The sequence below is a fragment of the Jatropha curcas genome, chromosome 6, assembly GCF_041381405.1.
Source record: "Jatropha curcas cultivar XTBG-Jc1 chromosome 6, XTBG_Jcur_1.0, whole genome shotgun sequence".
NCBI classification, from domain to species: Eukaryota; Viridiplantae; Streptophyta; class Magnoliopsida; order Malpighiales; family Euphorbiaceae; genus Jatropha; species Jatropha curcas.
In genome coordinates this window covers 10,082,569-10,097,223 of record NC_143156.1, presented here as the reverse complement: position 1 = coordinate 10,097,223, position 14,655 = coordinate 10,082,569, and the positions used below count along the sequence as shown (strand labels likewise).

The 14,655-nt window shown below is 28.2% G+C and overlaps 1 protein-coding gene across 1 annotated transcript; it reads left to right on the top strand.

Annotated features, from left to right (window-relative positions):
* Positions 1-11,037: 11,037 nt before the first annotated feature.
* On the top strand, positions 11,038-13,446 carry EXO70C1 (exocyst subunit exo70 family protein C1). The gene has a single exon (XM_012211525.3). The coding sequence runs from the start codon at positions 11,255-11,257 to the stop codon at positions 13,247-13,249; it is 1,995 nt and encodes a 664-aa protein (XP_012066915.1). The 5' UTR covers positions 11,038-11,254; the 3' UTR covers positions 13,250-13,446.
* Positions 13,447-14,655: the final 1,209 nt, after the last annotated feature.

Here is a 14,655-nt window from a genome sequence, read left to right as displayed (position 1 = left end):
TATAGATTAGGGCTCTGATACCATGAAAGCAAATATCTTTCTGATATATTGCGTGAGTGTTTGCTTTACAAAGAATACCTATTTATAGTGATACAATGCAATCCTAGCTTAGCTGTATAGATTAGGAATCTTATCTATACATTGATACAAAATATATTTAAAATACAATCTGTTATTTTATAATCTATCAGATAAGGAACTAATTTTAGAAGAATTTCGTTTCTAATAAGTTTCTAATTTCGATTATCGTGTTACTACGAAGTTGTTTCTGAATTTAAGAAACATATGCCAAAATGAACAAAAATTTGCCTATCACAATCTTAGTCAAATTTAGTATATAAGGAATACTAAATTTAACATCCTAATATCCTCACCCGTTGAGGATGTTAAATTAATAACTGAATTAAATTAAAAGATTTCTGTATTATCTAACCATTAATTTAACTCTCACTCCAAAATTAATAAACATAATTCATAGGAAGATTTAGTACAGTTGAATGATCCTAATTATGGGAATTATGTCAAAATACAAAGGATATCAAAGATAAATTATATTGTAATATAGCAATATAATTAAGATACCGTACATTATTAATTCAGTATAATGAATATTACTATGCATTATATGAATTACTTGTCATATACATTACATATTATGTTCATAGTTAACTTGATAATATTGGTATATATACATATTAAAAAAAAATAAAAGTAATAGGGACATGTAGAAAAGTTATACATTAAACAACAAAATAAAATTAAAAAAGAAATAATAAAAAATATTAAGCTATATACAAGAGCAAAGCCAGCTCTATTGATAAAAATGGTCAATAAATGATAAAATTTAGATTGTACTAGGTTTATGGCTCCTCTGCTGGTGATCTTTTTTGCAGTGAATAAATTTATATAATAAATAATTTTATAAATTTACACTAAATTTACAATAATTTATACAGTGCAATTTACATTAAATTTATAATGATTTACAGTGCATTATTAAGATACATTTGCACACACGTAAGGTAATCCAAGCCATGCCAGTCTACAACCGAGCACATGTATCTCAAACCTGAATGTCTAACATCTGCCAATTAAATGCAAGCTGCCAACTTTGCCTTATAGAAAAACATACATTTACAATAATAATAGTTTATTATTTAATCGTAAGAAAAGAAAATCTTCAGTCGCCTTATTGTTTACGCATGCGTTTCAAAGTTAATATATATGTGCAATAAATGATTATATAGATTTACAATATATTTACAATAGTTTATACAATGTAAAATTTATATAATACATTTACAATAGAATATTTAATCTCTTCATAAAGAATTAAAGTATACTGTCAATGTCGTATTGCAATCAGGCACTTTTTAGACTACCCCTATTAAGAAATGCATACATCTGAATACGCAGTTGTAAATAAATTAAATTTAGATTTGTTTTTCCTTGTTTACCTCTTCTAAATTTCCTTTTTGAATTTAATGCTTATAGGCATTAAACTCAATAATAAATTATATCATAAACAAGGAAAAACAAATCTAATATTATAAATTGGAACAGAAATTAAGTTACATCAAATCCCTAGTATGAGAATTTAGTTCGACATAGTAATTAAATAAAACTCAATTAAACTTGAAAATAATTCCATAATCAATGTGAATAATGAAAAGTAAAAATAAGATTAAGAGTTTAGAGATAAAAACTAGTCAACAAATAACGTGGACGGCTTCCTTGAATCTTGACACAAATTTTGAACACTTGAAGTCTTGGAGAGAGAGAGAAAACAATAGAACAAAAGATGATATATACAATGAATCGCTCCCTTTGACTATGGCTAGTTTCTCTATTTATATAGACTTTCTGGAATATCTTCGAGTTCATTTAGGAAAGTGAATTTTTATTAAGTAAGAAATCTTTTGGAGATAGGAAACTGTTTAGGCTTTGTATTTCTTCCCAATTAGGATTCTCCTAGCGTCTAAATAAGATTTAAACTTGATTGGTACATAAGAAAAACATCTCATGCGGATCCATGCAAGCGGTATGGGCTGGAAGTGACATTCTCGGCCAATGCAAAATCTGGTCTTCAGCACGAGCTTGCTATTTGGCACGGCTTGGGTACAGTCTTTTTTGGATTTTTGGCTGGTTTTTTTATAAAAAAATCCTGCAAAATTTTTCAAGATCAAGTGAAATATGATTCATGGAAGCTTTGAATAAAAACATAAATAAAACTAAATAAAAACTAATTAAAGTAATTAAAAATACTAAAAAGCATAATAAAAACTATATTAAAAATGCTATAAAAATAACACCTATCAACATGTGGTAAATCTAAACTTACACTAATATAATAACTAATTAATGAGGCTTATTTCAGTAAGAAGAGTCTCACGTTAGTAACTAAATAACGTTTAAAATTTGAAATTCAGTCTACACCTCAACATGTTACATGCTCATTATTAAATTCCTATTGTCCTATTATTTGGTGTTCTACGGTTGATTTAGCAGTAACAATAAGAGCAGATGTTACATGTTTTTCCTCATAGGATATGCTTGTATCATCCTTCAACTCTCTAGCAAAACCTGCTAATTAAGTTCAAATTCCATAAACAGAACAACAATCATAATTTTCAAATAATAGAAATGAAAAATTTGCAAATAATAGAACTGAGTTGTAATTTCCACTTCCTTGAAGTAAGTTGAGCTTCAAGTGTTTATTATGTTCAATAATTAAAGGAAGGGTAAAACTACAGTACATAATAGGAAATTTTTGTATCTATGAAGAAGTATATTTATACCATTAGATTTCAATAACTTCTATATAAACCATTAGATTTGATTAAAAGAAGATTACTTACTACTTGTAGATTAGGTTAACAATATACTAATAGTATTTTATTTTATTATTATTTTTATAAATATAATAAAGTTTTCAATTTGAGTCTTTCTACGAACACCAAAATAAAACATTTGTTCTCCTATCAAATAAAAGATTTAATTTTTTCTTCTCTTTAATTTCATAAATAAGCTAACTATTATTAAAAACAATCTAATAGTACCACTATTAAAATAATACGATCTAAATTATTTTGTAACTTAAACTCTTATATTAGGAAAAACTATGCATTGACAATTTATTTTATGTCAATATGCTTTTCACAATTAGATTTATTTTAAATATTGTTATTATTAAATTTATAATTATTTTTAACTAAGATATAATTATGGGCATCAAAATTATTTCAAATTTTATATCATTATCAATTAAAAAAATACAGTTATTCTCTAAAAAAATATAGTTATACATGAAATATAATTTTTGTTAGTAGAAATATGCTATGAATTTTTATTATTTTTATAGATTTTTTAATTTCATAGCCCTTCCTATAGTATATACTGTTATTTCTATATTTTTTAACATATAATATTTTTGTTAATAAAAAGAAAAGTTTTTGAACCATTTCTTTTATACTGTGAAAGAAAAAATAAATTTTGTACCATTTAAAAAGGATAGTCTATCCAGAAAAATTTGGAAGAAAAAAAATACTTAAAAAAAAAAAAAAAGAGATAATCAACCTGATATAGTAGGTTTATATACTTGTCACATGTCATTAAATTGTAAATTCTGTATCGATACAGAAATAAGTGTTTCTGTATAGTAGGAAAAACCTTAAAGGAAATAGAAAATACAAAACATATCTATAAGTAGCTTCTCCACTTAGTTGATAGCACACAAATTCAAAATATCACAATGAATAAACATCTTCTTTATATGTTCCAAAACATATTTTGAAATGTAAAATGTAAATAAACAGTAATAAAATGATTAATTAATTAGCTCTTGAACTGCTTTTTTCTAGCTTAACAATTGCAAAATTAGCTAATTCAATTATATATATAACTTGCACATGGGTTATAATATCACATGATACTTCTACCAAATTTTGCTTCAAATTGCAACAATATTCACCATTTTTACTTTTCTTAATTAATAAAACTAAAAAAAATACTAAGGAAACCAAGTTATTGTGATTAATTAATTAGCTATCAAATCAGAATTACTCAAGTTATAAATATAACCTGCACGTGAGTTCACTTTTTACATCACATGATTCACCATTTCTTCTTTCCTTAATTAAGAAAATAAAAAAATTACTAAAAAAAACTTTATTTGTTTTGTTTTCAATTGTTCTCAATAATTAAATAAAAAGTTTGCATTTTAGTAAACAAAAAAATGAAAAATGAAAAGGCTTGCTCACATGCAATCAACCAGATGAATCATCCACGCATCGCAAAGACCCAAAAAACACTGAAAAAAAAAAAACTCTAAAAAGCACATCATTTTACTCGAACTGTCACCTCTCCGCAACAAAATCAATATACTAACTAACCCATTGACAACCTATTTCAGTTAAAATTGCAAAACTACCATTACATAAATTTGCAGTGATGGAAACTTGAACAGCTCACCCTCCCCTTTTAGTGTTTTATAATTTTAGATGAAGAGGAAATTAATGTGGAAGCTGCATGCTCTTTTTTTCACTTTTAATAAAAAGTATTTTCAAACCAGTTTATATGAATTGAGAGAAAATTTTCTCTCTAGATGATGTTCAGAAGGACTTGTGTTGGAAATAATATAACCAACCCAAGGCCAAATAAATAATATATTGTAACATTAGTATTATCATATTTAGTTCATTAGTGAGTATTAGTTATTATAATGCCAAAATATAGTGTCAATACTAAATCAATGTTATTTCATTTATCAATAACATTGATTTAATATTCAGTTTTAGCTTTTGCTATTAACTTATTATGCTGTTAACAGGAAATAACATAAAATATATTATTTATAAGCTAAATTTTAAAGTTATATTATTCATTAAATATTAATTGCATTAATATTTCAATGGATATTAATTCATTTTTAATATGATATTATAAGTAGTCTTGCAATTAAATCATACTGATAGGTGTTATTTTTATAGTATTTTAAATATAGTTTTTATTAAGATTTTTTAGTATTTTTAATTACTTTAATTAGTTTTTATTTAGTTTTATTTATGTTTTTGTTTAAAAGCTTTCTTCAATCACATTCCGCTTGATCTTAAGGAATTTTATTGGATTTTTATAGGAAACCAACCAAAAATACAGAAAAGAGTGTACTTAAGCAAAAAAGCTGGCATGTCCAAGGCGTGTGATCTAGCATCCCCGTGCTGTATTCAAGATAAATTCAACTAAGGTTCAGAGATTAACACACCTCCAACTAGGCATGGCCACCGGTTCAGTTCTAACCGGAATCGAACTGGAACCGAACCGTACTATAGACGAATCGAAACCAGACCGAAATCAGCGATTCATAATTTTGAACCAGAACCGGTGGTTCAAGGGCCGGTTAAGGTTCATGTCAATGTTAAAATATGAACCGGAACCGGCCCAGAATCGGCGGTTAACTGACGGTTCCGGTCCGGTTCGAACCGGATGCACACAAAAATTGTAGCTTAAAATTTTTATAAAAAAATTTATATCACTTGATTTGATTATAGTTGATTTGATTTATGGTGAAAAGAAGTACAATGGTACATAAGTTATAAAAAGTGGTGAAAAAAAAATACTTTCAAGTGTATAAAAAAAGAGTGTAACGGATAGTTTTTGATATGATAGGTGGTTTTTATTTATTTATTGGTAAATAAATTTTATTCATTTTTTAATCATTTATTTACTGTAATTTACTAAATTATCCAAAAATATAACTGTTATTTTTCTGTTATAAGGGACAATTTGGAAAACTAATAAATGAAAAACATGTATAAATATGATGAGTTGATGACTTTTTATTTCACAACCAATTATATCCTAACTCTTCTCTTATTCTCAATCAAAATTCTCTCAAATTTCCATAGTTCATTATTTTTTCTATTGCTTTATTTTCCTTAATATTGGAATGATCTATTATTTATTTTTTATTTTCTTACATCCAATTCCAAATTTTTTCTCTAATCTCAATTTTTTCCGTTCATAAATTTACTTCATTTAATTTTTTTAATAATTTTCTTAGTATTATAAAATAATAATTTTATATTCCATTTATAGTTTTCTATATTAGTGAATTAGCAAAATTTGTAAATTTAATGTAATAATAGTTCTAAGTTAGTTAATAGAAGTTTTTCTTTTAAAATTTTATAATAATTTATTTAGTTAATAAAATTGAAACATTTTAAAATTATTATTTATTATGAATTCGAAATCAAAATTTTATTATTTTTTTAAAAATTTGCGTAATGCCGGAACTGAATTGGAACAATAATTCAAACCGTCGGTTCGCCGGAACCGTGTCGAACCGTGCCGGAACTGGAACCGGAGATTCAAGGGTCGGTTCCGGTTCAAAATTTTAAATATTTTGAACCGGCGGTTCAGTGAACCGGAACCAGCGGTTCACTGAACCGACCATGCCTACCTCCAACCATGCCAGAGAGCACACCCGTGCTACAAGGAGCTGTTGATCTCTGAGCATGCTCACCTAAGCATGACCCATGCTGCAACTACCTTGAAGACTCAGACGCTAGCACGCCTGTGTCGAAGACCAAATTTTGCATTAGGCTGAGAACATCAGTCCTAGCTCATGCCACTTGCATGGACTTGCACGAAATGCTTTTTGACGTGCCAATCAAACTTAAAACCTATCAAGCCGCTGGGAGAATCTTAATTTAAAAAAAAATACAAAGTCTAATCAGTCTCATACCTCCAAACAATTTCTTCCTTATTAAATATTCTATTTCCTAAACAAAGTCGGAGATTTCCCAATGAGTCTATATAAAGAGAGAGCTTAGCTACGTTATGGGGTATCTTTTGATCTCGGATTCTCTTGTTCTCTAGTTAGTTTTCTCCCTCTTTAAGATTTTAAGTACTCAAGTTGATGTGAAGTTTCAAGGAAGTCATTCAAGCCAATCGTTAACTAGTTTTTACTTTTAAACTCTCTTTTGTTTATTATTCTTTATGATATAATTTACAAATATTATTGAGTTTGATTTTTTTACTATGTCGAATTAAATCTCTTTACTAGGGATATGATGTAGCTTAAATTCAATTTTAGTTTACAATATTAGATTTGATTTTCATTATTCAAGTAAAATTTGTTATTGATCTTAATGCTTCCAAATAGAGTTTCTCTCCTAAATTGATTTATTTCATTAATCATTGTCGAGAGAAAGGTTTTTTATATGAATAGGGTAATAAATTTCATGGGAATGACAACTTGATGGATGAGCTAGATGGTTTGGTTCGTGGGAGGTTTTCATAAAATTAAAGGCCTTGATTTGTGGATTCCTGAATAATCACAAGAACTTAATGATTTGATCTATGTTTAGTTGTGCCATTGAGAGATGAGTAATTGAATTTGTTTAAATAGCTAATAAAAGATCGAGAGGGCTTATTAGCGGCTTTAGGGTTATTTCTCCTTCTTGAATAATTAAAATTGATTATCAAACTAATAGAATAAACTGGATACAATTAAATGAAGTCAAAATCCCTAGTATCTTTTAACCTTGATTCTTTACAATAATTTCTTACTTGATCTCATTCTTTTTGTTTTCCTTTATTTTTTTTATTTTCAAATACATTCTCCTTATTATTGTTTAAATAATAATAGATTTACACAATTTTAGTACTTGATATATAATTCTTGTTAGATGATGCTTTACTCGTTCTTTATTAATTGTTTGCGATTTCATGCACTTACGAAAAAAAAAAAAGCATGTCACATACAATAATCCAATAATTACTGTAATATATAATGCTTATGGATAATAATAGCCAAAAAAAAATAATATTTTGCTACCAATTATCTATTCATCATAGGGGACACCTAATTCATTGGCAAATGACTGTTTAATCAATTAAAATATTTATGACTATAACTGATTATTGAATTATAATGACAATTATAGCTTATGGATGATTATATGTGTCATATAATGTTTTTTTGTACATAGGAAAGCTCAATGGGCCGGAATAATATTGCGAGCTACAGAGCAGAGGCAGCTCTCCCCTTTGAATAACATTCAGCAAATTGGTGATTATCTTTGTGGTGGAGAGGACTCGAATGCTCTCTATATCTTTTACGAGAGATAAAAAGACCAATCAAATCACACTTGATTAGCAACAATGTTATATTAATGTAATCTATATTTGGTATTAACAACATCATGTTTAAATTGTTATATTTATGCATATACGATTAATAATATTTTAAATTGATGAGATCATATTATTGCTAATGGCAACGATTATACCGGGATATTAGAATAAAAGTACATAATGAATAAATATTGAAATATTATAGCCATTTTTACAATATTGTATCCCAAACTATGATATTAGCATAGTTTGAGGAATATTCGTATGAATAGACTTATAGAAATAGAAATCAGCATGTAAATTTTTTTTAAAAAAATAAATTCTATTATTTTACTATGAATTAAAAATAATATATGCTGATCACTGTGATCAGCAGATATTATTCATGATCACTAACATGGATAATATAATCACATAAAAAATATTACATACTTTGATTAAGCTGTAATAACAGTTTATTGGTTAAAATGAATATATCAAATAGGTTTTTTTTTTTTTTTTTTTTTTTTGAAAAATAGGTTGAGTTCATATAGAAATATCTTCAATAGTAGTTAATATATTGTTAGTTAACGGGTTAATTTGTGAGCTATCTATATGGCATTAATTTGAAGGCTATGTTCGATAATTTTAGCAGTTATAGTAGCTATCAGTGATTTTACTAGTGATTAATTGTTTATATAGCAGTTTAAAATAAAAATGTTTAGTAAAAATAAGTGTTTGATTAGTTGTTCAATATAAAACGACAAAAAAAAAAAAAATGTAAGGTCATAGAAAACAATACAAAGATAAGTGAATGAGCACAAACGTCATAAAAGATTTAGGAAACGCTAAACGTTAATGAGAATAACGTTTCATAAAATACTACTTCAAACTTTAAACGTTAGGATAGATTTAGCATTACTGAATATGATAATTAATTAAAATAATGTTTTAATCCAGTCCAAACACTAAACACTATTCAAAACGTTGTTGCCCAACAGAACGTTCATGCTCAACACAGCTGAAGTCATTCATTAGGTTAAGGACTTCAAATTAATATCTAGTTATTAATTATTTATTATTATTGCCTAGTTATCAATTAATATACAGACATTGTTTATGATTTATTTATATTTATAATCAGTTTATTATTATTAATTATTATCACACTCAAAAATTTATATGAGAGTATAATATTATACTCCCATATAATACTCATTGGGATTATTATTATAGTAATAGTATAAGGTATGATTTCATTAGGCAACATATTTGTCATAGTTGTTGATTTATACTCGTTTTAATTCCGTAAAATAACTTGCAGAAAAATAAGTTGCTGAAAAATATTTTCTAAATGACTTATTTTCCTTTGTTTGGTTATAATTTTGAAAATTAGTTACAAATATTAAAGTTTTTATTTCAAAAGACCATAAAAAATATTAATAATAATAGAAATTTTATAATTTAAAAATTTTATTGTTAAATATGAGAAGAATAAAAAAAATATATATATAAATCATGAAAGTCTGCGGTGGCAAGTGGTGGTAGTCGGTGGTGGTGGTTAGTAGTAAATGGTGACTGGTAATAGTGACTATGATGATTAATAAATTACAAAAGTATGGATTTATAAGGTTTGTCAATATCCGAAAAATATTTTACTCTTTTGAAAATAGGAAGTTATTTTCCTTAAAAAATGACTTAATTTTTCTTTGACCAGTAAGACTTATTTTCTTGAACGCCCCAAACAATTAAAAATTATGGAAGATAGTTTCCTACAAGTTATTTTACGGAAACAAACGGTACCTTAGTAATACAAAAGTTAATGAAATGAATTGTCTTTTCAGGCAATAATTAAATTTCTCTAAAATTAACATATTATTTAAGCTTTGTTTGTTTCCAGAAAATAACTTATATTTGGAAAATATTTTCCTTGAAAATATTTTCGAAATGACTTATTTTTTCTTTGTTTGGTTTCAATTTAAAAACGAGTTAAAAATATAACAATTTTTAACTCATAAGACCATAAAAATAAAAATAATAATAATATAATTTTCGTATTTTAAAAATTTTATTGTCAAATATGAGAATAATGCAAAAAAAAAAAAGGTAAATTACGAAAGTCGCCAGTGACCGGTGGTGGTGGTGGCGGCCAGTAGTGATGGTTGATAGTGGCCAATGGTGGTGAACAGTGAGTGGTGGTAGTGACTACCGATGATTAATAAATTAACAAAATATATATTCATAAGGTTATAATAAGTTTGTCAAAATCTGGAAAGTGTTTTACGATTTTGAATGAAAATGACTTAGAATTTTCTTTTGATTAGAAAAATATTTTTTGTTAACTTATTTTTCTGAACACCCCCAAAATAATGAAATATTTTAAAAAATATTTTCCTACAAATTATTTTACGAAAACAAACGAAGCTTAGCTAAATTAAATTTGTCAAATCTGTCTCTTGTCCATCAGAATTACCCATTAATCACAAAAAGTGATCCTATTTGTGACTTGATTAATATTTTCTTATTTTAATTGACACATTGGTGTTAATCCACTGTATATTAGTTAATATATTATCAAAAAAATTTATCAAATTGGATTCATTGCTCCATTTATGAACCAAAATAAATGAAATTAAAATTTTTTAATTTTTAAATATAATTAAAAATACTCTCATTTCAATTAAAATATTTAATTTTATTAATTTAATTTACACACGTGGACTCATGAACCGTATAGGGAAATTTTTCCCAATATTACATAGGTGAATGACGGCTAAAACTCAAGTGCACAAGATAGGTTGTTGTAGACAGGACCTTCTTACGGAGGTCAACGGTCAATAAGCAATATCCACCTCCCCCGAAAATTCATGGTCAAAAGAACTTTAAAAAAAACACAATCTGTCCAACAACAACAATATCCTTTGTTTTTTCCTCTTTTCATCCAAACAAATTTTAGTAAAAAAAATCAAAAACTAAAAAGAACAAAAACAAACAAAACAATAATGGAGAACCTTCCTTCTTCTTCTTCCTTTGTCATGCTTTGATTCTTCATCTATTGCTTTCTTTTCCTGTTCAATCTCCGTATACATTCTCTGATAATTACACAAAAATACCAATTAACATTAACTTTAATCTCTCCATGGACAAAAACCCATCCCGAAAATCCTCTAACTTTCCAAGAAGCGCTAATGGCGATACTGCAGCACAAGAACAAGTATCCACGGATGGAAAACCAGAAATGGAGGAAACCGATCACATCGAACAAAGCATTAAAGATGTTTTCTCATTTACAAAATTTAATATTGATCAAGCAATGGAAGACGTTGATCGATATGTCGAGACATTGTCAAAAACAAATGATAAGTCTAATCCACCGGAAATTCCAAGCTCTGTGGATTCATTGTTGAAAATGCTTGAAAAAGAGATGGCCAATTTTGATTACAAAAAGGTTGGCCAAAATCAAGAAGCACAATCATTATTTTGCCAATGTTTAACTCGAGTTTCAAAGTTGACGAATGTATTCAACGAATTCACTGCCAATCCGTCAATTGCATCTTCTCTAAATAGAGCAAGCACTATTACGCATCTCGTCGTGTCATTATTAGATAATGAATTTCGAAAAGTTCTAGAGAGTTGCAACCAAAGCAATAACAGTAACATAGAATCCAAAACAACTCCCAAAGCATCGAAGCAATCATCCTTTAGTTCCCATAATCAAGAATTTGATCCAAAAGTCCAATCTGAATCAGAATCACCTGAAGAAGAAGAATTCCCTGCTTATACACAACAAGCCATATACAAAATGAGCAGACTCGCTTCTTCAATGATCTCTTTAGGTTATGAAAGTGAATGTTGCATGGCTTATAACATGGTAAGGAGAAATGCATTCAATAGCGAATTGGACAGGTTAGGATTCCACAATATAAGCATTGAAGATGTGCAGAGAATGCAATGGGAAACCGTAGAAGGAGAAATTTCTTTATGGATTGAAATTCTTAACCAGTGCTCCTCTATCCTTTTCCCTATAGAGCAAAAGCTTTGTAACAATATCTTTACAGATCACCCATCAATCGCTCAAAGATTGTTCGGCGATTTTGCATTAGCGGTAACTGTAAGATTTCTAAATTTTGCAGAAGCTGTTGCCTTATCAAAAAGATCAGCAGAGAAATTATTCAAATTCTTAGATATGTACGAAGCATTAAGAGATATGATTCCCGCAATTGAAAATATCCATTCCCAAGATTTAAAATCAGAAATCTATGCTGCTAAAGGCCGGCTTAGGGAAGCAGCTGTTTCTATTTTCGGCGATCTTGAAAATTCTATAAAGAGAGACAATGGTAGAACTCCAGTTCCAAGCGGTGCAGTTCATCCTTTGACACGCTATACCATGAATTATTTAGAATATGCATGTGAATATAAAGACACATTAGAGCAGGTCTTTCGAGAGCAACTGAAAACAAAAGGAACTTCCACCGAAGGTGAGTCAGATATTAAAAAGTGGGATGCAGAGATTAATAAAGGCGGAAACGAGGATGGAACACCAAAGACGTCACCGTTTGCTGTTCAGCTTAATAAAATAATGGATTTGCTAGATGAGAATCTTGAAATGAAATCGAAATTGTATAGAGATCCTGCTTTGCGAAATGTGTTCTTGATGAACAATGGAAGATATATACTTCAAAAGATTAAAGGATCTAATGACATTAATGACATAATGGGCGCTCAGTGGTGTCGAAAACGATCTTATGATTTAAGACAATACCATAAAGGGTATACGAGAGAAACCTGGGGCAGATTGTTGCAGTGTTTAAGCCATGAAGGGTTGCAGGTTAATGGGAAGGTGTCGAAACCTGTTTTGAAAGAGAGGTTTAAGATGTTTAATTCTATGTTTGATGAAATACATAAAACGCAGAGTACATGGGTTGTTAGCGATGAGCAACTTCAATCGGAGCTTCGTGTTTCGATATCAGCAGTGGTTATTCCGGCCTACCGGTCGTTTCTAGGAAGGTTTCAACAATATTTTTCGCCTGGTAGACAATCAGAGAAGTATATAAAGTATCAGCCGGAAGATATTGAGAATGCGATTGATGGTTTATTTGATGGAAACCCTACTTCCATGACAAGGAGGAAATAATTTTTGAATGAAAGTAAATTTGAAGAAAAGAATTGTCTTTTTTTTTTTTTTTTTTTTTGTTCCATTAATTCATTTTTTTTTCCATATTTTTCTGCATTTTATTGTTTCATTTGTTTGAATGTGAAGTAATTTATTTTGTACTGTATTTCTAATAGTTAGATCTAGGTATTGAGGTATACATGAACTAAATAATCAAATAAGGGAATATACTAATAATTAATTATTGTATGTCCGAGCTTTTGCTTGGGTATTGATAACATTAGAAATGGTTTATTATTCATTTAAAACATGGTACTGATAACTCCTTTCAATTTCTAAAGCAGTATATAATCATGTATGAACTATATAATTGGGTCATGTGGTAATTCATCTATAGCTAAGATGATTATCCGATCGGTCAAGAGGATTTGGGTAATTTTACCTATATGTATTTCTTTGCTAACTATTTTTATATACAACAATCCCTGTTGTATATAAAGTAGTTATAGGGTAGTTTGATATTTTATATATATATTAAGGTAAATATCAAAATTATTATTAACTTAAATCATTCAATACAACAAGAGAAATAGGGTTGGACAGGCTCCACTCCCTAAGATCAGGCATAGAATAGGCGGTCGTTGCTAAAAGCTGAGCGATTCTCTTTTTTTTTTTTTTTTTTTTTTTTTTAGAAAAAATTAATTTTTAGAAAAAATCAAACTTTAATTTTGTTAATTGGAAACTGTATACAGATATGAGATACAGATCAATATGTTTCTATATTTTTGTATAAGAAGTCTAATAATAAACCACTTATACAAAAAATAAAAAAACACCATCTTGATTTGAAGTATTTGATCGAATTGATAGAGCATAATATTTGTGCTATAGGCGATCACTTGCTCCACTTAGTGGCTTTTCATGGCCACTGTTCGACTCTATGATCTTTCTACAAGTCCGATCTGGTTTCCTTCAAATTTCTTCATTCAATTGGAAAGGAAATCTGCACTTCTTTCTGCATAACTATCCAAATAATAAAAGACGCTAGATAAAATCATCATAATGGTGATAACAATAACTCAGAACTAGATCTGATGACAAAATCTCAATATATGACAATAATAAATCTCAATATATAGGCGATAATAACTCAGATCTGTAAATAGGTTCAAGGATTATTTGAAAAAAATCAAACAAAAAAGGGAAAGAGGTGACCACCAGTGAGAGCTCACCGGTGGCCGCCCATGGAAGAAGAGAAAAGAGGTTTTAAATTTTCAGAGAAAGAGGGAGAGAGAGAGGGGATAGTTTTTTTTTTTATGAGCCACTCTATTCACTAACCTTTTAATAAACCAAAAAGAATGACGAGAAAGTTCCTTTAAAATTGATTGCTAATCTAAAACAATATTCCCAACATAAGAGCTATCTGC

Coding starts and splice junctions, on each gene's coding strand:
- EXO70C1 (XM_012211525.3), top strand. CDS start 11,255: ATGGACAAAAACCCATCCCGAAAATCCTCTAACTTTCCAAGAAGCGCT.